The sequence below is a fragment of the Bos javanicus genome, chromosome 22 (genome assembly GCF_032452875.1).
Source record: "Bos javanicus breed banteng chromosome 22, ARS-OSU_banteng_1.0, whole genome shotgun sequence".
NCBI lineage: Eukaryota > Metazoa > Chordata > Mammalia > Artiodactyla > Bovidae > Bos > Bos javanicus.
The window spans coordinates 50,052,717-50,071,711 of NC_083889.1; the positions used below are offsets into that span (position 1 = coordinate 50,052,717).

General features: G+C 56.0%; 3 protein-coding genes across 5 annotated transcripts; all 3 read left to right on the plus strand.

The window, feature by feature from the left end:
- Positions 1-7: 7 nt before the first annotated feature.
- Positions 8-3,352, plus strand: NPRL2 (NPR2 like, GATOR1 complex subunit). The gene is made up of 11 exons (XM_061396853.1): positions 8-235; positions 766-857; positions 960-1,128; positions 1,281-1,389; positions 1,756-1,892; positions 1,983-2,080; positions 2,200-2,236; positions 2,355-2,448; positions 2,524-2,641; positions 2,909-3,051; positions 3,136-3,352. Exons 1-11 carry the CDS (start codon positions 158-160, stop codon positions 3,201-3,203), a joined length of 1,143 nt encoding a protein of 380 aa, XP_061252837.1. The 5' UTR covers positions 8-157; the 3' UTR covers positions 3,204-3,352.
- Positions 3,353-4,780: 1,428 nt separating this feature from the next.
- On the plus strand, positions 4,781-9,040 carry ZMYND10 (zinc finger MYND-type containing 10). Of its 2 annotated transcripts, XM_061396848.1 has the most exons (12): positions 4,781-5,053; positions 5,321-5,429; positions 6,336-6,452; positions 6,576-6,629; positions 6,749-6,883; positions 6,974-7,062; positions 7,152-7,252; positions 7,563-7,735; positions 7,985-8,110; positions 8,196-8,317; positions 8,436-8,561; positions 8,649-9,040. In XM_061396848.1, the coding sequence occupies exons 1-12, from the start codon at positions 4,962-4,964 to the stop codon at positions 8,722-8,724; spliced, it is 1,320 nt and encodes a 439-aa protein (XP_061252832.1). In that variant the 5' UTR covers positions 4,781-4,961; the 3' UTR covers positions 8,725-9,040. The 2 variants fall into 2 exon arrangements, with proteins under 2 accessions (XP_061252832.1, XP_061252833.1); XM_061396849.1 differs by lacking the exon at positions 5,321-5,429 and having other exon boundaries at positions 4,962-5,053.
- Positions 9,041-9,278: 238 nt separating this feature from the next.
- RASSF1 (Ras association domain family member 1) lies at positions 9,279-18,221 on the plus strand. Of its 2 annotated transcripts, XM_061396855.1 has the most exons (6): positions 9,279-9,618; positions 11,510-11,616; positions 15,763-15,867; positions 16,062-16,359; positions 16,483-16,598; positions 17,261-18,221. In XM_061396855.1, the coding sequence occupies exons 1-6, from the start codon at positions 9,369-9,371 to the stop codon at positions 17,405-17,407; spliced, it is 1,023 nt and encodes a 340-aa protein (XP_061252839.1). In that variant the 5' UTR covers positions 9,279-9,368; the 3' UTR covers positions 17,408-18,221. The 2 variants fall into 2 exon arrangements, with proteins under 2 accessions (XP_061252839.1, XP_061252840.1); XM_061396856.1 differs by lacking the exons at positions 9,279-9,618; positions 11,510-11,616 and adding an exon at positions 11,629-12,342.
- Positions 18,222-18,995: the final 774 nt, after the last annotated feature.

Here is an 18,995-nt window from a genome sequence, read left to right on the forward strand (position 1 = left end):
CTGAGTTGCGCTGCGCAGGCGCTGTTGAGCAGATGGCTTCGCGGGTGTTACCAGTGCGCAGGCGTGTCTGACCTGGCGGCCCAAGCCTCTGGTCTGTTTCTGACAGGTGCTCCCAGGAATAGAGGCCCCAGCTACAGACCCCGGCCCCACTAGCGCCATGGGCAGCAGCTGCCGCATCGAATGCATATTCTTCAGCGAGTTTCACCCTACGCTGGGACCCAAGATCACCTATCAGGTGCTATCCGGGCTCGCGGGACAATGGGGGATAGAGGGACGCTCCGGGGAGTTCAGTCAGTTGGCTGGAAGCGATGGAACCCCGTGCCCCGTGTTGCACGCAGGCACGCCGCTCCCTCGTTCGTGGGGAATCGTGAACCACAAGTATATTCAAACCCAGTCCCGAGCTCCCGGTGTGGCAAAGCAAACAAACATCACATAGGCAGTGATTGTGGAAAATGGGGCTGTGTGGGCCCAAGGGAGGTGCCAGGTCCTATGAGAGGTGTGAGTGGTGATCCACTAGTGTCCCTGCATGCATAGAAATTTAGGTGTGGGAGGAGTGTGCCAGGTGGAGGGAACAGCATATGCAGAAGCCAGGAGGTAGGTGAAAACATAATGTGTGTGTGGAAACAAAGTTGGAGTAGGCCTGGGTGGATGGGAGAGAGGAGAAACCCTGGAGAAGAGAGCTTAGGTCTTGAAGGTCACCCTGTGTACTCTGCCTAGTCTCTGTACTAGGTCCTCTAAGGGGTTTCTTGTCACTCCCTTCCACAGGTCCCTGAGGACTTCATCTCCCGGGAGCTGTTTGACACCGTCCAGGTGTACATCATCACCAAGCCAGAGCTGCAGAACAAGCTCATCACTGTGTGAGCCCCTAGCTGGGGAGTGGGCAGGGCTCCCAAGGAGGCGTGGACAGACCTGGGGACAGGAGGAGATTGATTTTGTTCCTACCTGTTCCCCTCGTCCAGCACAGCCATGGAGAAGAAACTGATAGGCTGCCCCGTGTGCATCGAGCACAAGAAGTATAGCCGCAATGCCCTGCTGTTCAACTTAGGCTTTGTGTGTGACGCCCAAGCCAAGACCTGTGCCCTTGAGCCCATCGTCAAAAAGCTGGCTGGCTACCTGACCACACTGGAGGTCTGCACACAATGGGCTTGCATGGATGGGCAGGCAGAATTAGGGAAGGTGTTCGCGTGTCTCCAAAGCCCTCCAGACCTGGGAACCTGTGAGGGAGGGTGCCAGCCAAGGGTCCTGGGGTGTGCCAACCATGCTGTCCATGCCCCATCCAGCTAGAGAGCAGCTTCGTGTCCACGGAGGAGAGCAAGCAGAAGTTGGTGCCCATCATGACCATCCTGCTGGAGGAGTTAAATGCCTCAGGCCGGTGCACTCTGCCCATCGGTATGGCCTGGCCTCTACAAGGACAGCAGAGGGGTCGAGGAGGGATGGGAAAGTGGTAGAGGAAGGTGGGCCCAGTCAAGGACAAGACAAATTGGCGGCTAGGAAATAGCCATGAGCTTGGCTGACGATGTCCAGGGTCCAGTGGATGATGGGGTTGGGGAGGGGGAGGCCAGTAGAGTTCTCTGGCTCTGCTCCCTGAACATGTTTCTTCCCCTGAATGGACCTCAGTCTCTTGCTCCATAAAAGGAGGAGATTGATCCTACCCGGAGCCACCTGTCTGCCTCAAGGGTGGCTGGGAGGACTGCCTGGTAATTGAGGGCCTCTTGGAAGAGTTGGCACTGAGGATATGGGTGGGATCCCCTGCAGATGAATCCAACACCATCCACTTGAAGGTGATTGAGCAGAGGCCTGACCCTCCTGTGGCCCAGGAGTATGATGTGCCTGTCTTTACCAAAGACAAGGAGGATTTCTTCAACTCACAATGGGACCTCACCACACAGCAGGTGTGCTCACCACCCCGGCCATCATGACCTGTGGCTGGCCTCAGCCCTGGCCTCATCCCACTTCTACTGAACCTGTTCTTCCCTGCCCAGATCCTGCCCTACATTGACGGTTTCCGCCACGTCCAGAAGATCTCAGCCGAGGCAGACGTGGAGCTCAACTTGGTGCGCATTGCCATCCAGAACCTGCTGTGAGTGGGGAACAGTGACACCCGGGACAGGTTTACCTGTCAGGAGGAGCCCAGGGACCCTGAGTGTAGGCGCTGGGAAGGCATGGCCCTCAGAAGCTGAGCACTACTGTTTCCCCCAGGTACTATGGCGTTGTGACACTGGTGTCCATCCTCCAGGTAGGTGAGTCTGGGGTCTGAATAAGTGGAGACTGGATCATGTGACTGGGCCCAACTGGGGCTGTGTCAGACTTCCAAGCCCCTTACTCAAGCCCCTGTGCCGCCTACTACCCTCCAGTACTCCAATGTGTACTGCCCGACACCTAAAGTCCAGGACCTGGTGGACGACAAGTCCCTGCAGGAGGCGTGTCTATCCTATGTGACCAAGGAAGGTATTGTCAGGCTCTGGGGGAGGCCATCTCCGGGAGGGCAGGGCCACCTGGAGAGCTGACCCTTGATGCCTGCAGGGCACAAGAGGGCCAGTCTCCGGGATGTATTCCAGTTGTACTGCAGCCTGAGCCCTGGAACTACTGTGAGAGATCTCATTGGCCGCCACCCCCAACAGCTGCAGCACGTTGATGAACGGTCAGAGGGGGGCCCCTTGAAGCATGAGAGGTTTGCCTGAGGGGAGGTACATTCTCTGTGTCTCTCTGGAACTCTGGGTCAGAGAGAAAGCAGGAGACACCTAGTGAGCAGAATCACATGGCACTGCTAATCCAGGAAGGCTTCCTGGAGGTGGTGGGTTTTGGAGACCAGTCTGGTCATGGAAACAAAACCGGAGGGGAGACTGGCCTGGCTAGAAGGAAGCCTCGCCCAGAGCATCACCTCTTTCTTCCTTGACACTCATCCCAGGAAGCTGATCCAGTTTGGGCTTATGAAGAACCTCATCCGGCGACTACAGAAGTATCCTGTGCGGGTGTCTCGGGATGAGCGGAGCCACCCTGCCAGGCTATACACAGGCTGCCACAGCTACGATGAGATCTGTTGCAAGACAGGTAGAAGCAGGCAGGACCGCTGAGGTGGGGTCAGGGCAGCGTGGCCAACCCCCTCAAGGCTCCTGACCTCACCACACCATACAGGCATGAGCTACCAAGAGCTGGATGAACGGCTGGAAAACGACCCCAACATCATCATCTGCTGGAAGTGAGGCTGGTGGCGGTTGGACAAGGCACGCAGCTATGGCTACTCTCTTCTGCTAAGCCCTGCCTGGTGCATGAGGACTAGACCAGAAAACTAGTCCATACTGTCCTAAGGTTGACCCTCATTTCTGTAAATAAAGTCATCCGTTTCAACCTACGTTTATTGAAGACTACCTCTGAGCCAGCCACCAGAGAGGAGTAGTGAATGAAATACCCCTAGTCCTGGCATCCTGGAGCGCCATCTGGTGGGCAGAACCGACAATGGGCCTGTAAAAGTGCCCACTAATTATAAACTGAAATAATCAGCCAGAAAGAAACAATCAGAAAGCTGAGACGAAAAGTGAATTGGGATAGGAGCTGAGACTGCTCTGTATTAGGTGGGCAAGGAAGGCCTAGCTGAACTAGTGTAAACCAAACCCTGAAGAAGGAAGAATACACCAGGCAGAGGTAACAGGTGCAAAAGCCCTGAATCAAAATCTGCTTTGGGATATGTGAGGAAGCCAAGGGAAGCCCATGGGACTGGAACATAGAGGGCAAGGGGGAGCGGGGCAAGAAACAAAGTCGGGAGGTAGGACAGGAGGCAAAAGCCTGATTCTGCAGAGCTATGGATAAGCTGCTTTGGACATCCGAAATCTCTCTGACGTCTATTTGTCACTCAGTGGTGTCCGACTCTTTCGTGACCCCATGCATGTAGCCCACCAGGCTGCTCTGTTGGGGGAATTCTCCAGGCAAGAATACTGGAGCCATTTTCTTCTCCAGGGGATCTTTCTGACCCAAGGATTGAACCTGGGTCTCCTGCACTTCAGGCAGATTCCTTACCATCTGAGCTACCATAGTATTCAATGTTTTGAGGGCCAGAGGCAGCCAGATCCACTGTCAAGGGAGGAAGGAATGTCTCATGTACAATTTTTTTTTTTTTCTAGCCACGCTGCATGTGGGATCTTAATTCCCCAACCAGTTATCAAATCCACACTCCTTGCATTGGAATCGTGGAGTCTTAATCACTGAACTATCGAAGTCCCTCATATACACCTTTAAAAGACTCCTGGTGGGAATTCCCTGGAGGTCCAGTGTTTAGGATTTCAAGCTCTTAAACTGCCAAGGGCTGGGGTTCGATCCCTGGTCCAGGAAATAAGATCCCACATGCTATAAGGCAGAGGAAAGCTCAGGAAGGTCAAGGGTGGAACCATTTCCACCAGTAACAGTAACATGAGAGGTGATGGCAGCCCGGACTAGGAAGGAGAGAAGTTGTGAGCCCTGCGCAGTATTTTGGGGATAGAGCCAACGAGGTGGAGCTGGACGCCAGAAATGCTGGAGCAAGGAGGCCAGAGAGAGGAGCATCAAATGTGGGCGGAAAGAGAGTCGCTACTGGAAGAGCTGGTGGGGGGCGGGCCGACTTGACATCCATCTGAGGAGGGAGCCTAAGCTGCAGGAGTCTGGAACCCTCGAGCTGCAGCCGTTTGTGAGGGAGAAAGCTCTAGGAGTCCAAAAAGAGTTGCTGCCCGCAGCCTGACTGGCAAGCAAGACGCTGGCGGGTGAGGACCCAGCAGGGGCGGGGCCCAGGTAGCACTGCGCAGGCGCCGAGCTTACCGTTTCCATGGTGGCGAGGACTCACGCGCAGCAACAGCTCCGCAACTGTAGGGTCCCAGACTTCGGCCCCGCGGGAGACCGTGGTCCCCGAGCGTGTCGGCATCGCCACCCCAGAGCCAGCAGCTGCCCGTGGAGAGCCAGACCCCACCTTCACGCTCTCGGTCCGTTGCGGAGACATGGGCGACCTGGAGCTGCTGCTGCCGGGCGAGGCTGATGTGCTAGTACGGGGACTGCGCAGCTTCCAGCTGCGCGATATGGGCTCCAGAGGGTGAGGCCGCTGAATACAGGGTCAGGCGGCGTCATGGGGTCAGAGTCCTTGAGTTGGGGGAGTGTGGGCCAGAGTCCTCTGAGGGGAGGGTTTGCCCAGCGTGGAGGGGCCCTTAAGTTGGGGAGGTAAAGCTCTCTGAGATAGGGTTATATGGTCCTGAGCCACCTTAGACCCCTCAGAATAGGGTTAGGCTTCAAGAGCACCCAGCCCTGACCCCCAATCCTACTGCACATATGTGCACCCACATGCACACACAACCCGGGGCAGGTGGAACCAGCAGCATGAGAACCTGGAGAAACTGAACATGCAGGCCATCCTCGATGCCACGGCCAGCCAGGGAGAGCCCATCCAGGAGCTGCTGGTCACCCATGGGAAGGTACGCTGGAGTCACAGGCAGGGTTCCTGCCTTTTTACCACCCCACACCCCACCACCCATCTACCCTCTCAGAAACTGGGTGCCTACACTTCCCTCTGATGGGCACCTCGGCCCTCCCCAAAGGAGAAAGAAGAGTGTGTAGGACCCTGGCATGCCTGGTGGGGAGCAGGGTGCAAGCTGATTAGGGAGATAGTCCTGGATCCTAGAACAGCCTAGGCTGTAGGGTGAGGGCCCAAGTTCTAAAGGCATTCCTGAATAGCCTGTCAGGCTAGAGAGGGGCCCCCAGTGAAGTGGGGCAGAACTTTGGCATAGAAGGGGACAACCTCCCCAACAGGAGAGAGAGAGAGGGAGTTAGAAACCAGGAGTTGGCTTGACTGGAATGTGAGCCAGGAGGTGGCACCAGTAGATGACCTGAATCATCACTGACAAAAGGGTTCCTCTGCAAGGAAAAAGTGGAGCCCCCTACTGGTGGGGTGGGGTAGGAATAGGGCACTATAGAAGGACCTCAGAAAAGAGTGAGGCCAAGGCACACAAAAGCCTCTGAAGATGAGAGAACAAGGACAAGAGAAGGCATGAGCAGGAGGCATGAGCAGAAGGCTGGCCTGAGGGTGCACTTGGATGGGGGATATGGGGCAAGGGCTCAACTGCAGAGGGGGAGCATGGCAGCCTGGGGACAAGGCAAGGACCAATCCATATGAAGCCTGGGGGATGGAGACCCTCCCAGAGGTGTTGGAGGCAGCTGGGAATGAAGGTTCAAGGTGCAGGAGAGAGGTTTGAGAAGGAATTCATGGGGCATAGGAGAGCCTAGGGGTCCACGGGAATTTGAGGAGGGCTGAACTGGGCTGACCTGTTGGCAGGCCAAGACAGGCCCATCTCACCCCTTGTCCTCTGCCCTCCCCCTCAAAGATCCCGACGCTGGTGGAAGAGCTGATTGCAGTGGAGATGTGGAAGCAGAAGGTGTTCCCTGTGCTGTGCAAGCTGGAGGACTTCAAGCCCCAGAACACGTTTCCCATCTACATGGTGGTGAGCTGGGCCGTCGGTGCATAGCCCTGCCCGCCCCTTCAGACAGCCCTGGACTAGAGAGGGTGGCTGGTAGCCCGTATCCCGCTCTCAGCAGCTCTGGGCCCTATCCTCTTTATGTGACAGTTACACCACGAGGCCTCCATCATCAACCTCCTGGAGACAGTGTTCTTCCACAAGGTGAGGCAGCCACCTTGCCCATTGGCTACTGCCCTCGGCGAGAGTCTGGCGGCGAGGGGGGTTGTGTCTGTGTGGCCAGAGCATCAGAGCCAGGACGTTTCCCCCTCCCTGCCCTTCAGGAGGTGTGCGAGTCAGCGGAGGACACTGTCTTGGACCTGGTGGACTACTGCCACCGCAAACTGACTCTCCTGGTGGCCCAGAGTGGCCGTGGTGCCCCTCCTGAGGAGGAGTCCCAGCACAGCAGCCCCATGCAGGTGGGCTGAGGTGCCCTGGGGCTGGCAAGGGCTAGACCCCAGTCCCCCCTAGCTTGAACACCATGTGCCCCACCCTACCCCCCACCCCAGGAGCTGCAGAAGCAGGCAGAGCTGATGGAATTTGAGATTGCGCTGAAGGCCCTCTCAGTGCTTCGCTACATCACAGACTGTGTGGACAGGTGGGCAACCCAGTCAGGCCTGGGGCCTGCAGTGGAGGGCTGGGAGCCTGGGCCTGTCACCTCCACTCACCTCCCCATCCCCATCCTAGCCTTTCCCTGAGCACCTTGAGCCGCATGCTCAGCACCCACAACCTGCCCTGTCTCCTGGTGGAATTACTGGAGCACAGTCCCTGGAGCCGACGGGAAGGAGGTAAGGTCCTCCTCCACCCGCCTAAGCCCCAGTTCACTGCTTCCAGGACATCTTCCAGGATTGATGGGGTGGGCCACTTGCAGCCAGATAAACTTTGCCCCCTTGCCCAAAGAAAATACCAGGATGTTTCCCCCACAGTGGGCCTAGACCTGGACTCTGTTGCAGGCAAGGCCTGTGTGTCCACTATTGAGGAGTCACGCTGCTCTGAAGTGAGCCCCACCCCAGCGTGGGTGTGTGCTATGGCCCACGCAGCTGGATCATTCAAAGCGCATGCAATGCCTTCACCCCGTACGTTGGTTCCTCTTTCCAGGCAAGCTGCAGCAATTTGAGAGCGGCCGTTGGCAGACAGTGACCCCCTCAGAGCAGCAAAAACTGAGCAAGTTGGATGGGCAGGTGTGGATCGCCCTATACAACCTGCTGTTAAGCCCTGAGGCCCGGGCCCGCTACTGCCTCACAAGCTTTGCCAAAGGACAGCTACTCAAGGTAGGAAACTCCTACATGAGTGTCCACAGCCCCTGCCCTGCTGTGGGTCACCCTTGATGTTTATTTTTGCCCGCCTACCTCAGCCGCAGCCCTCTCTCCACACCTTGGGCCTCAGGTGATAACAGCAACTAGTGGGACCTGGGTCCCACTGGCACCCTCAGCCCAGTCCAGCCCAGCCCAGGCCCTCTCTGTTCCCCAACCCTCTGGTCAGCACCGCCTCACACTGGCCTCCCCTGGACACCCTTGCAGCTTCGGGCCTTCCTCACAGACACACTGCTCGACCAGCTGCCCAACCTGGCAGACCTGCAGGGTTTCCTCGCTCACCTGGCCCTGACTGAAGCCCAGCCCCCTAAGAAGGACCTGGTGTTGGAACAGGTAGGCTCTTGGAAGTTAGTTGGTCAGGACCACTGCTCACTTGACCAGCTCCTCCTCCCTGCCACTCTCTGCTTCTCTTCCCCAGATCCCAGAAATCTGGGAGCGGCTAGAGCGAGAGAACAAAGGCAAGTGGCAGGCTATCGCCAAGCATCAGCTGCGGCATGTATTCAGCCCCTCGGAGCAGGACCTGAGGCTGCAGGCACGAAGGTGAGGCCTCCTAAGCCAGCAGAAGAGGGATAAGGGAGGTAGCAGCGTGGATGTGGGTGGGGTTGCTCCTGTCCCCCCACCCACAGGTCCAGCAAGTCCTTCCGGACCCATTTTCCAGGTGGGCTGAGACCTACAGACTGGATGTGCTCGAGGCAGTGGCTCCAGAGCGGCCCCGCTGTGCCTACTGCAGTGCAGAGGCCTCCAAGCGTTGCTCCCGGTGCCAGAATGAGTGGTATTGCTGCAGGTAAGGGCATCCCAGGACCTTGGACCCCTAAGTTCCACTCCCATACCCCTTGGAGCACTGCATCTTCACCGGCCCATTTGCCTGCAGGGAGTGCCAAGTCAAGCACTGGGAGAAGCATGGAAAGGCTTGTGTCCTGGCAGTCCAGGGGGACAGAGCCAAGTGAAGGCTGCAGCTGCTGAGGGCCAACCACCCATGCCTACAACCCACTCGAGTGTCCCCCCAAAACCTCTGGATCTCAATCTGGCCTCTGCAAGTGCCCCAGCCTCCCAGGTGGTGAGGATAGTAGGCGGGAAGAGCTGTTGACCCATCTCCCCCCAAGCTAAGCGTTCCCCACTTCCTGCTCTATCAGGCGGGAAGGCTTGGGGTGCAGCCTCCCCAGGCTGGGGCAGGAGGCCTGGGTGGGAGGGGCGGGGGCGGGCGGGGGGGACAAGGGCCGGATGTGGGGACCCTCTTCCTCTAGTACTGTAAAGTAAAGCTAGCTTCCACAAACACGCCTGTTTCCGCGTGGCCCCTTGAGGTCGTCGTGGTTGTTAAGAGGAGGGGAGTGGCTCGCTGGATGAAGGGAGGATAGGAAACGGAGGGCGGGGACTCTTGAGAGAGCAGCCCCCAGCCGCACCCGCCGTCCCACTCCGCCTGCGGGCCGACACAGCGCGGGCGCCCAGGTTTCCATTGCGCCGCTGTCCTCTGGTCTCCCGCGGCTCTGCCTGAATCCTGGAGGCGGCGCCGAATCGGGGCCCGCCCCGCGGACCCGCCCGCCCCGCGCTCGCTAGCGCCCAGAACCGGCCGGAGACCCGGCCCGACCGGGCCATGTCCGCTGAGCCTGAGCTCATTGAACTGCGGGAACTGGCACCCGAACGGTGCGCCGCCCCGGGGCGCACCCGGCTTGAGCGTGCCAATGCATTGCGCATCGCGCCGGGCACAGCGCGCAACGCCGCAAGGCAGCAGGTCCCGGGCCGGGGCCACCGCTTCCAGCCCGCGGGGCCCGCTACGCACACGTGGTGTGACCTGTGTGGCGACTTCATCTGGGGCGTCGTGCGCAAGGGTCTGCAGTGCGCGCGTGAGTAGCGGACCCAAGAACTGGCGGGAGCGAAACGGGCAGCCAAGGGACAGCCCCGTCGCTGAGGGCCAAGTTGCGATGGAGGGGGTCGGGGGGGACGGTCCCCACGGACCAGGTCCGTTACCTTTGCCCCATAGCACAAGAGAGTGCGGGCTGATAGTTTATAACCTTGCCAAGCTCCACCTGCTTCTGAGACAGTTAGGCAAACGCGCTTGTCTGTAAATAAGGTGCTACTTTCAAGTTTAACCACTGCCTTGGCCCTTCTTGAGAAAGGCTTGTGCCTGTCATTCTCTGGACTCACATTCTTACACTTGCCCCTTTGGAAAGATTCACTTGCCAAGTCCCCCAGGAGAATGCCTGTGGTGAAGGGAACTTACCCACCTATGGGAGAAGGCCTGGAAATAGTCAGAAACTTGGGCACAGGGCTGCAAGCAGGAGTTTTGAGTCTGCCTTTAGCAAATACCTATTGCAGGTTCAGTCAACCAGCTGCTAAAACATGAAACACAACCACACACCAGTTGGTGCTTCTGCCCTCCCAGAAATCACCAGCAAGCTGAGGTTGCTGTCTGACTGGCCATACACCATCTAGAAACACTTGGGATGCTTTTATTGCCCTCCAAACCCCTACCCTTGGATCTTACTGCAGATCTGTTGAATCAGTCAGGTCACTGGGAGTGTACCAGCGATTTTTAAAAACAGGTCGTTCTAATGTGTAGCCTGGGTTGAGAATCACTGCTCTGGCCCATTTAGGAACTTAGGGAAGATGTCCCAAGCCTGTGTGTGATGGAGACTCTCTTATCTAGTACAGGAGTTTATCTTTATTCAGCTAGGATGAGTATGGGACTTGTGGCAGCATACAAAGCATGACAAGGACTGGGAGATAGCAGTGTTCCCAAGGAGAAATGGAGTGGCCATGGGAATGAAAAACAGGACAATTTGGGTGTGTGTCAGAGGCAGAAACAAGAGAGGAATCAAGGATGAGTTGGGGTGATTTGGTTTTGTTTTTGTTTTTTGCTGAGTTGAGGAACTCTGGCAAGGGCAGGGGTGAGGAGAAGTGAAGAATTAAAAGGAGTAGGAAAGTGAGTTAAATGTTGGCCATGTCTGCTTGAAATGTTTATTGGACAGCCAAATGAAGATACTGACACACAGAATTTGATCTCAAGGAGGTCAGATGGAAGCCTTGGATGTAAGGTAGGTCAGTGTACACAGAGAAGAAAAGCGATCAGGACTGGGCCTCGGACACCCCACCATTAGATCTGGAAGCTGAAACAGAAGTGAAGCCCCCTGAGCAAGGGCTACAGTGAGGTGGGAGGAAAACCGCGGTAGTGAGGGCCCCCCGGGGAATCCGGAAAGCAAGCATCGGAGGATGCTGAAGAGGTGAAGGGACCACCGCATTCCGCGGTGCGGTCTCTGAGTTTCCTGGAGGGAGGGGAACAAGACTGACTGGAATGGGTAGAGGATGAAGGCGAGGAATTAAGAGACCAGTGTTGGTAAGTTTTGAGTGTAAGGGGAATAGAGAAAAAGGACACGAAGCGGCACTGAGTTAAAAGTTTTTTTGTTTCCCCCTCCAGTAAATGGGAGGAGGGAGGGACGCTGATAATGAGGAAGGGGAAGTTCTGCCCTAGGCGCTAGAAATCCAACTGTTGAGCAGGCCCGGATCCCTAACAGCATGAAGTTTTTCCCTGCCAGTTTCCAGGCGCTGGGGGCGGGGGGGACGGGGGGAGACTCTAAAATCTGAGTGCTAGTGGGTGTTAACGGGAACTGAGATAAGGCCAGTCATGGAGAACACGACGAGCAACGGCCTTCATCCCGGGGCTTCGCTTCTGTCCCTGGGACGCTCCTCCGAGCTGGTGCTGGGGTTCGTCCACCTTACGGCCAGGCCTCTCTGCAGATTGCAAGTTCACCTGCCACTACCGCTGCCGCGCGCTCGTCTCCCTAGACTGCTGCGGGCCCCGGGACCTGGGCTGGGAACCGGCGCTGGAGCGGGACACGAATGTGGTGAGCGCGGGACTGGGGAGCTCACGGGCAAGGCAGGGATGCGTGGACGAGCGGGCCACATTGCAGGCGTTCCCTAGGGCCGCCCGGCGCTACGCGCAATAAACGTTTTGATAGCCGACTTCCCGGTGGCAGAGAGTGGCTAATTCTGCGCGCGGGCTCCACGGGGTGCCGGGGGGTGCTGACTCGGCCCTAACCGCCCGGAGCCGCCCAGACTACGCGCAAGTACAACTTCCGCACCTTCCCGCAGCTGCATCCGGCCTCGAGGCCACGCTGGTGCACATGCGCACAAGCTCCATAGTGTCCCTTGGGAGGCGGGGCCTGCGAGACGGCGCTGAACTGAGGGCTGAGATCATTCTTGGCGGCGAGGCGTGTGTGACCCCGCCCTTCGACATCCCTCCTCCAATGAGGTGACAGCTAGATCCTGGCTGTCTACGTTTCAGTGTTAACGGTTGCGGCGCGGACACTGGTTCCGGCGCACGCACACTCATATACGGGTGCGCACGCGTACACGCGCTTGGGGCGGTGGTGGGAGTCTACCGGTGCACCGGAGCTGGCGGACTGGCGGGCGTGGCGATGGGTGAGGCGGACGCGGGAACGCCTTCCTTCGAGATGACTTGGAACAGCACGACAAGCAGTGGCTACTGCAGCCAGGAGGACTCGGACTCAGAGCTCGAGCAGTACTTCACTGCGCGTACCTCGCTGGCGCGCAGGCCGCGTCGGGACCAGGTGGGGACTGGGGGTTGAGGGAGGCGGGCGGGGGCGATCGCTGGGATCCCGCCCCTCCACGGTACGTTGCAGTCTCGAGAGTTTGTGGGCCGCTCCGCTCTCCTGTCAGCGTGGATCTCGAACCGGACCGGGGCCAGCCCTCGGAACCGTGTGTCTGGCTTTCAGCACATCGGTACTGGGTGCCGAGCCCTTGCTGTTTCTGTCACAGACCGGTTGAACCAGGGGAAACAGCTGAGTGGCTTGGGGTAGACCAGCGGCAGGCATTATCTACCCCTTACTAAGGCTGACTGTGCAGTCTAGATTACCACCTCGATTTCCGCGTGTGGGCGCTCCCACCCCTTCTCTGGGGGACCTGGAGGAAGTGGAGGGGGAGGAGTCCTCGCCGGGAATTGAGAAGTGTGTTTAGGAGAGAGGCAAAGGAAGGTCGGAGAGAAGCAAAGGAAGGTCCAGGCCCCTCCATTTCCACTCCTGGATGGAGCTAGCTTGATCCCCACCTCTTGCCGGTCCCGGCCTGTCACCAGCTGCTGGAATGTGGAAGATTCTCAGTCTACCCTCCTCTTCAGTGGACCAGGAGTACTCGCTTGGGCAGCATATATAGAAAAATCAGAGCAGACCAGGGGATCTGGGAATAGCCGGAAAGGAAGCCTTGTTTTGGACTGTCAGCATTCAGGAACACTTCACCCAGGAAAGGTGGGAAAGGCTAGATTGTAAAATGCCCTGAGCGGAATCAAGAGATAGGGGTTACTAATCTAGGACTATAAAGTGTGGTACTGGAGCAGCTGTGCCTCTGAGAGCCTCCCAGATGTCCCCATTATCATAGACCTCTGTGCTGTGTACCATGAGTGTGACCTCCAGGCTCAGAGCTGGTACACCTCGGCAGAGCAGGAAAGAGAGATGGGGACCATGAAGTGAAGTTCAGTATACCTGGCAGCAATGGGGCAGAATTCCTTACATGAGCCAAGAGAAAGGAGTTATGGGTGATTATGGGTGATTATTTAGATGAAAATTCTATACCTTGAAAGCTCAGTCCAGAGTTTGGGTGCAAGGTTTGAGGGTGGATCCCTGGGACTGTCCCTGTGTCACTCAGGCCTGAGCCACTTTCCATCGTGGAAAGGTGAGAAAAACCACAAAACACTAACCAGTTGAAAAGCAGGCTGTGGAGTCCCAAGATACATACATATCTTGTATGTAAGATATGTATACCTATGGCTGACTCATGTTGATGTATGGCAAAAACCAACATGATATTATAAAGCAATTATCCTTCAGTTAAAAATAAGTTAAGAAAAAAAAAAAAACCATCAGTCACTCTGGACAGTGGCAGAGTAGAGGGTGAGTGGCTAGAGTGCAGCAGAAGGGAAATTCCAAGGTCCTGTTGTATGTCCCTCTGGGACAACTTGTGGAATTCTCCTCCAGCAGTCAGTTTTAGAAAATGGAAAATGAAACTTTCTCCTCTAGAATCCTGGCAGGACAGTGCAGTACCTCCAGTCCCAAGTCCTTGAGGGAGGTTCACCTGGAGGGAACTGGGAAGGGGCTGGAACTGAGGTCACTGCATCCCAGTTTGGAGCTCTTGGACAACCCAGGAAGGGAAGAGGGAGGACCCAGGCTAGAGCTCAGAGCCATCATAAGGAAGGGGAATAAGTGAGTAGCATCCCTTTGATCACCCTGTTCTGTAAACAGAATTCTCTTCATTCTTGCCCTGGCACTGGATTCTGCTCAGCTTTCCTCCTGCCCCTAGCACCTCTTCCATCCTGACAGTCTTTTCTCCTGGGGCATGCCTTGTCCAAAATCCTCTCCTTGGATGGAACAAACACTCCATCCTTTATTCCCAGCCCCTCTGGCCATCATTTTATCCCCCCACATCCCTCATTTTCCAGGATCCAGACCATTTGTTCTTACCAGTCCTACAAGATTTCCAACTGTCTACAACAAGGTTTCTGCTCAAGTTTTTCATTTCTCAATGCTCTTTTCTATCTACGAGACTTTTGGAAGCTTGGGGAAGCAAATAGGCTTCTCCAGAGCCTCAGTCCTCAGTGTCAACAGCTTGCTGACAGCTGAACAGCTGCAGGTACTAGGTGAAGAGCATATTGCTAAAAGGCTGTGAACTCTACCCTACCCCCTCATCTGTCCTTCCTATTGTTCGCATGAGATGGTGTAAACTTGAAAGTGAAAGTGTTAGTCACTCAGTCCTGTCCAAATCTCTGCAACCCCTTAGGCTGTAGCCTTCCAGGCTCCTCTGTCCATGGGATTTCCGAGGCAAGAATGCTGGAGTGGGTAGCCATTTCCTTCTCCAGAGGATCTTCCCCACCCAGGGATCGAACCCAGGTCTCTTTGCATTGCAGGCAGGTTCTTTACCATCTGAGCCATCAGATGGTTTAAGCTTAGGGGGCTCCAAAGCAGTAGCCAGGAAGAAGTCTGGCTGTCCTGGGCTCAAAGCTGAGCACAAGATTAAGGTTATTCTGCAGAAGACCTTCTGATGGGAACTTCTCTGGGACAGTGCATTGGTCAGTGATGATCTCAGCTGAGTCTGTGACACTCCCATTCCTACTAGGGCCTGTCTGACGTCAACAGGAAGTAAGGCTGATGCAATGAGACAAGGGAGTTTGGCTGAAGCCCTGGCCCATACGCCACCCTTCTGACAAGAATCCAGTCCCTGGAGGAGCAAGGGGAAGGGCTGAGTGGCAGAGCTAAAATCTTTGGGCTAAACCTTCTAGACAGCAGGGAGGAGGTGCATAAGCTTCCCTGTTTGGCACTTGTGTGACAGGCTCTACTAGAAGGCTGCCCATGTCCACCTCTGGCAGATTGGAGCCTGGCCTGAGGCTGCCTTTTGTGCAACTTGGGTCAAGATCAAATGACATGTCATAGTGGTTTTCTCACTGTGTCTGAGACATGTAGGCCTGGCCCAAGTCCCCCACCAAGAAGTGTTAAGGTTGTAGCAGTTGCCCCTCTCCTCCTGCCCCCTGGTGGCTGGTCTCCTGGTGTGCACCAATCCCTATACCTCTCCCCCTGCGGTGAGTCATGGGCAAGGCCAAGAGGCAAAGTGAACTGCCTTCTCCAGGATACACCTTGACCCCACCCAACTAGGGTGCTGAGATCAAGATGTTCCTTCTCAGAGTCCCTGATCTTATCCTGGCCTTGATTTCAAGGTGTCCTTAGAACCTTCCCCAGGGCTGAGGAGGCTCCAGGCCAGCAGCAGAGAAGCCAGATGATTCTGCCTTGGCTGTGTCCATAGAATGCAGAACCAGGAGCTGTGATGGTTTCCTCTCATCAGGCCATGAACTGTGTCCGTCAGTTTCCAAAGGCTGCCCACAGGCCATTTTACAGAGTGGTCCACCCGGAGTTTATCTTCTTGCCTTCGACATGCATTGCAGAGGAATGGGTTCTGTGAGGGCCCTCTCTCCATGCCTGCCCATCTTTCAGGACGAGCCCGTGGAGTGGGAGACACCTGACCTTTCTCAAGCTGAGATCGAGCAGAAGATCAAGGAGTATAATGGCCAGATCAACAGCAACTTGTTCATGAGTCTGGTGAGTTGACAGCCTGTTCTGGAGATAGGAACCCAGCCACGTGCCTGATGCCCAGAAGGTCAGAGTTGAGGTATTCTTGGGAAGGCCTGAGCAGTGATTTATTCACACCCACCCTAGCCCCAAGTGGACTGGTAGGGTCCAGTCCTGTTGCATCTCACCTGGCACCTAATCACAGTTTGGTTTTTCCTCTTTAGAACAAGGATGGCTCCTACACAGGCTTCATCAAGGTTCAACTGAAGCTGGTGCGCCCTGTCTCAGTTCCCTCCAGCAAGAAGCCACCCTCCCTGCAGGATGCCCGGCGAGGCCCAGGGCGGGGCACAGCTGTGAAACGCCGCACCTCCTTCTACCTGCCCAAGGATGCTGTCAAGCACCTGCACGTGTTGTCACGCACGCGGGCACGTGAGGTCATCGAGGCCCTGTTGCGTAAATTCCTGGTGGTGGATGACCCTCGCAAGTTTGCACTCTTTGAGCGGGCTGAGCGCCATGGCCAAGGTGGGCTTCCCACCCCATCCCACCATGTGTGAGGGTATATATACATGTGCCTGTGCATGCAGGAGCTGAGGGGGCTATGCCTGGCTCTAATTAAACCCTCCCTTCCCTCTGCTTGGCCCACAGTGTACCTCCGGAAGCTGTCCGATGATGAGCAGCCCCTACGCCTCCGGCTCCTTGCAGGGCCCAGTGAGAAGGCCCTAAGCTTTGTGCTGAAGGAGAATGACTCTGGGGAGGTGAATGTGAGTAACAGCTCTCCTTAGTTTCTTGGGTGGGACTGGAGGGTTGCAGCTACCGTAAGACTTGAAGGAGCAACAGGGCTGCAGACAAGCCCTGCAAAGCCTCTGCAGAAGTGTGTGAGCCTTGCAGCTAAAGTGGAGGTTTCCAGGAAATTCATGCCAAGGTCTAGGGCTCGTCTCAGGAAACCAGGAAGAACTATCTTGATGCACTGCTCTTCCCTGTCGTGGGAAGTCCTCAGGAGATGCAGGAGTCCATCTGATGGCGTGGTGATCTCAGGCCAGGTCAGAGCCACACAGATAGGCACAGGACAACACGGAGGTGCCCGTCTTTAGGCACTAGAACTTTTTACCGGGAAGCTCTCCAGCTCCAAGGTAGTGCCTCTGCAGAGTGAGATTAAACTCAGAGAAAGGAGGCATGACCTGTTCACAGGTAGCTAAGGAACATTGGTTTGGTTGCCTGTCTGCAAGATCACTGCCCTACTTTGTGGGACCCATCTTCTCTATGTATTGTTTTTGGGAATCTTAACACAGACCACTCAGGCAAGAACCTGACACTGGAAAGCACCATCCTAGCTGCATGATCGTGATAAAATCATCTTCTTTCGGGAGAGCCTGCCAGCTTGGTAGTGCCTGCTGTAGCTTGTGTCTCCCTTCTCCCCCTCCAGTGGGACGCTTTCAGCATGCCTGAGCTACACAACTTTCTGCGCATCCTGCAGCGGGAGGAAGAGGAACACCTCCGCCAGATCCTGCAGAAGTACTCCTATTGTCGCCAGAAGATCCAGGAAGCCCTGCACGCCTGCCCCCTGGGGTGACCTCTTGTACCCTGGGGTGGAAGGAGGAGAGTAGGCAGCGCCAAGGGCGTGCCGTGTGAGTGTGCAAAGGCCCCTGTGGCCTGAGGAATGAGTGTGCATGGAGGCCCTCTCTTGCTGGGGGAACGAGCCCAGAGAACAGCGAAGGAGCTGGCCCCCTGTGTCCACCAGTGGGTGGAGCAGAGCATGGCTCTTCACCCTTCTGCCTGTCACGTACTGGGTCATGGTGGGCCAGGGTTGCCCTGAGAAGCTGCTCCAGGCTTGCAGCATGGGTAGAGGAGACAGAAGTCTCTTTAAATTTGTGTCTCAGATATGAGAATCTTGGAGACCCTACAAACAGAATAGGGTCGTTTGCAGGGATGAGGGCCCTTGTCTATGCAGAACGGTTGTGTAATTTGGGTCTTGGATGGGGGAGGGGGGTGTCTCAGGATAGCCCTATCAGAACCAAGGGTGGGTGTTCAAGATAAGACAGGCATCAAGGAAGAGTCTAGGGTTCCCTCTCCAGCACCCTCTGACTCCTCACACACCTTCAGGTCAGGGAGTGCTGGCTAAGGGTGCAGCAATAGTGCCTCTGCCTCCTCCAAGGAGGATGTCCCTGGGCCAGGCTCTCTGAACGTGGGCACTGGCCCAGGTGTCTGTGCCTTGTTTGCCAGTCAAAGCCAGGGTCCTTCCCTTGGGTATTTTTGATGATGTGTGCGAATGTATGTACTATTTTGTGGCCTCAGCTGAATGCCTCCTGTGGGGAAAGGGGTGGGGGTGATAGTCATCAGGGCCTGGGGTCTGAGAGAATTGGCTAAATAAAGATTTAAGAATTCTGCTTTTGGATTCTTTATTATGGGCCCTCATCTGTAATTGCCCCACAAGCCAGTGGCTGCCAAGATTGATGGACAGGCTCACAGTAACTATGGGACAAATCTGTGAAGGATGTGGTATATGGATATGTATTCAGTCATCACTCAAACCCTGTGGCTAAGGTTGTAGTGGGGATAAGAACATCAACTGCCAGAGCTTAGAGAAACCACACACTCCATGCTGTGGAAGGCACTTCACCAAATATTGAGATTCTATTGTGGACCAGACACTGGTCATGGTACCAAAGGTACAGATGTTAATGTCCACAAACCTTCATAAAGCAAGGCTTCTGGTGGGTTTGGAAAGTACACTGAATTTGAAGTTCTTTGGCCCTGAATGTAGATATACAACCATAGGCTAATTCCTTAATTTTATTTAGGTTCAGTTTCTCCTCCACATGCCACAATTGGGGATGGCAAAAAAGGTATGGGGATAGAAGCCAGATGGGCACTGACCAGTCTGGCCTGGAGTCAGGCCCTAAAGTGCTGGTTTGGGGGAGGTACCCGGTGATTGGGCAGGTCCGCTGAGCCTGACCTCTAGGGGTTGGGGACATAAGAGCCGCCATACAAGCTAAAGAAATAAGGAGGAGGACACAGCCACCGCTTTCCCTGGTGGGAGCTGCCCGAGCTGGAAAGAGCGTGGCCTGCTGGGAGCTGACGTCTTGCGGTGCATGCTGGGGTACCTAGCATTTGAGGGCGGCTGTTGGTCCCGCCCCGCGGACCGACGAGAGAAGCAGCCA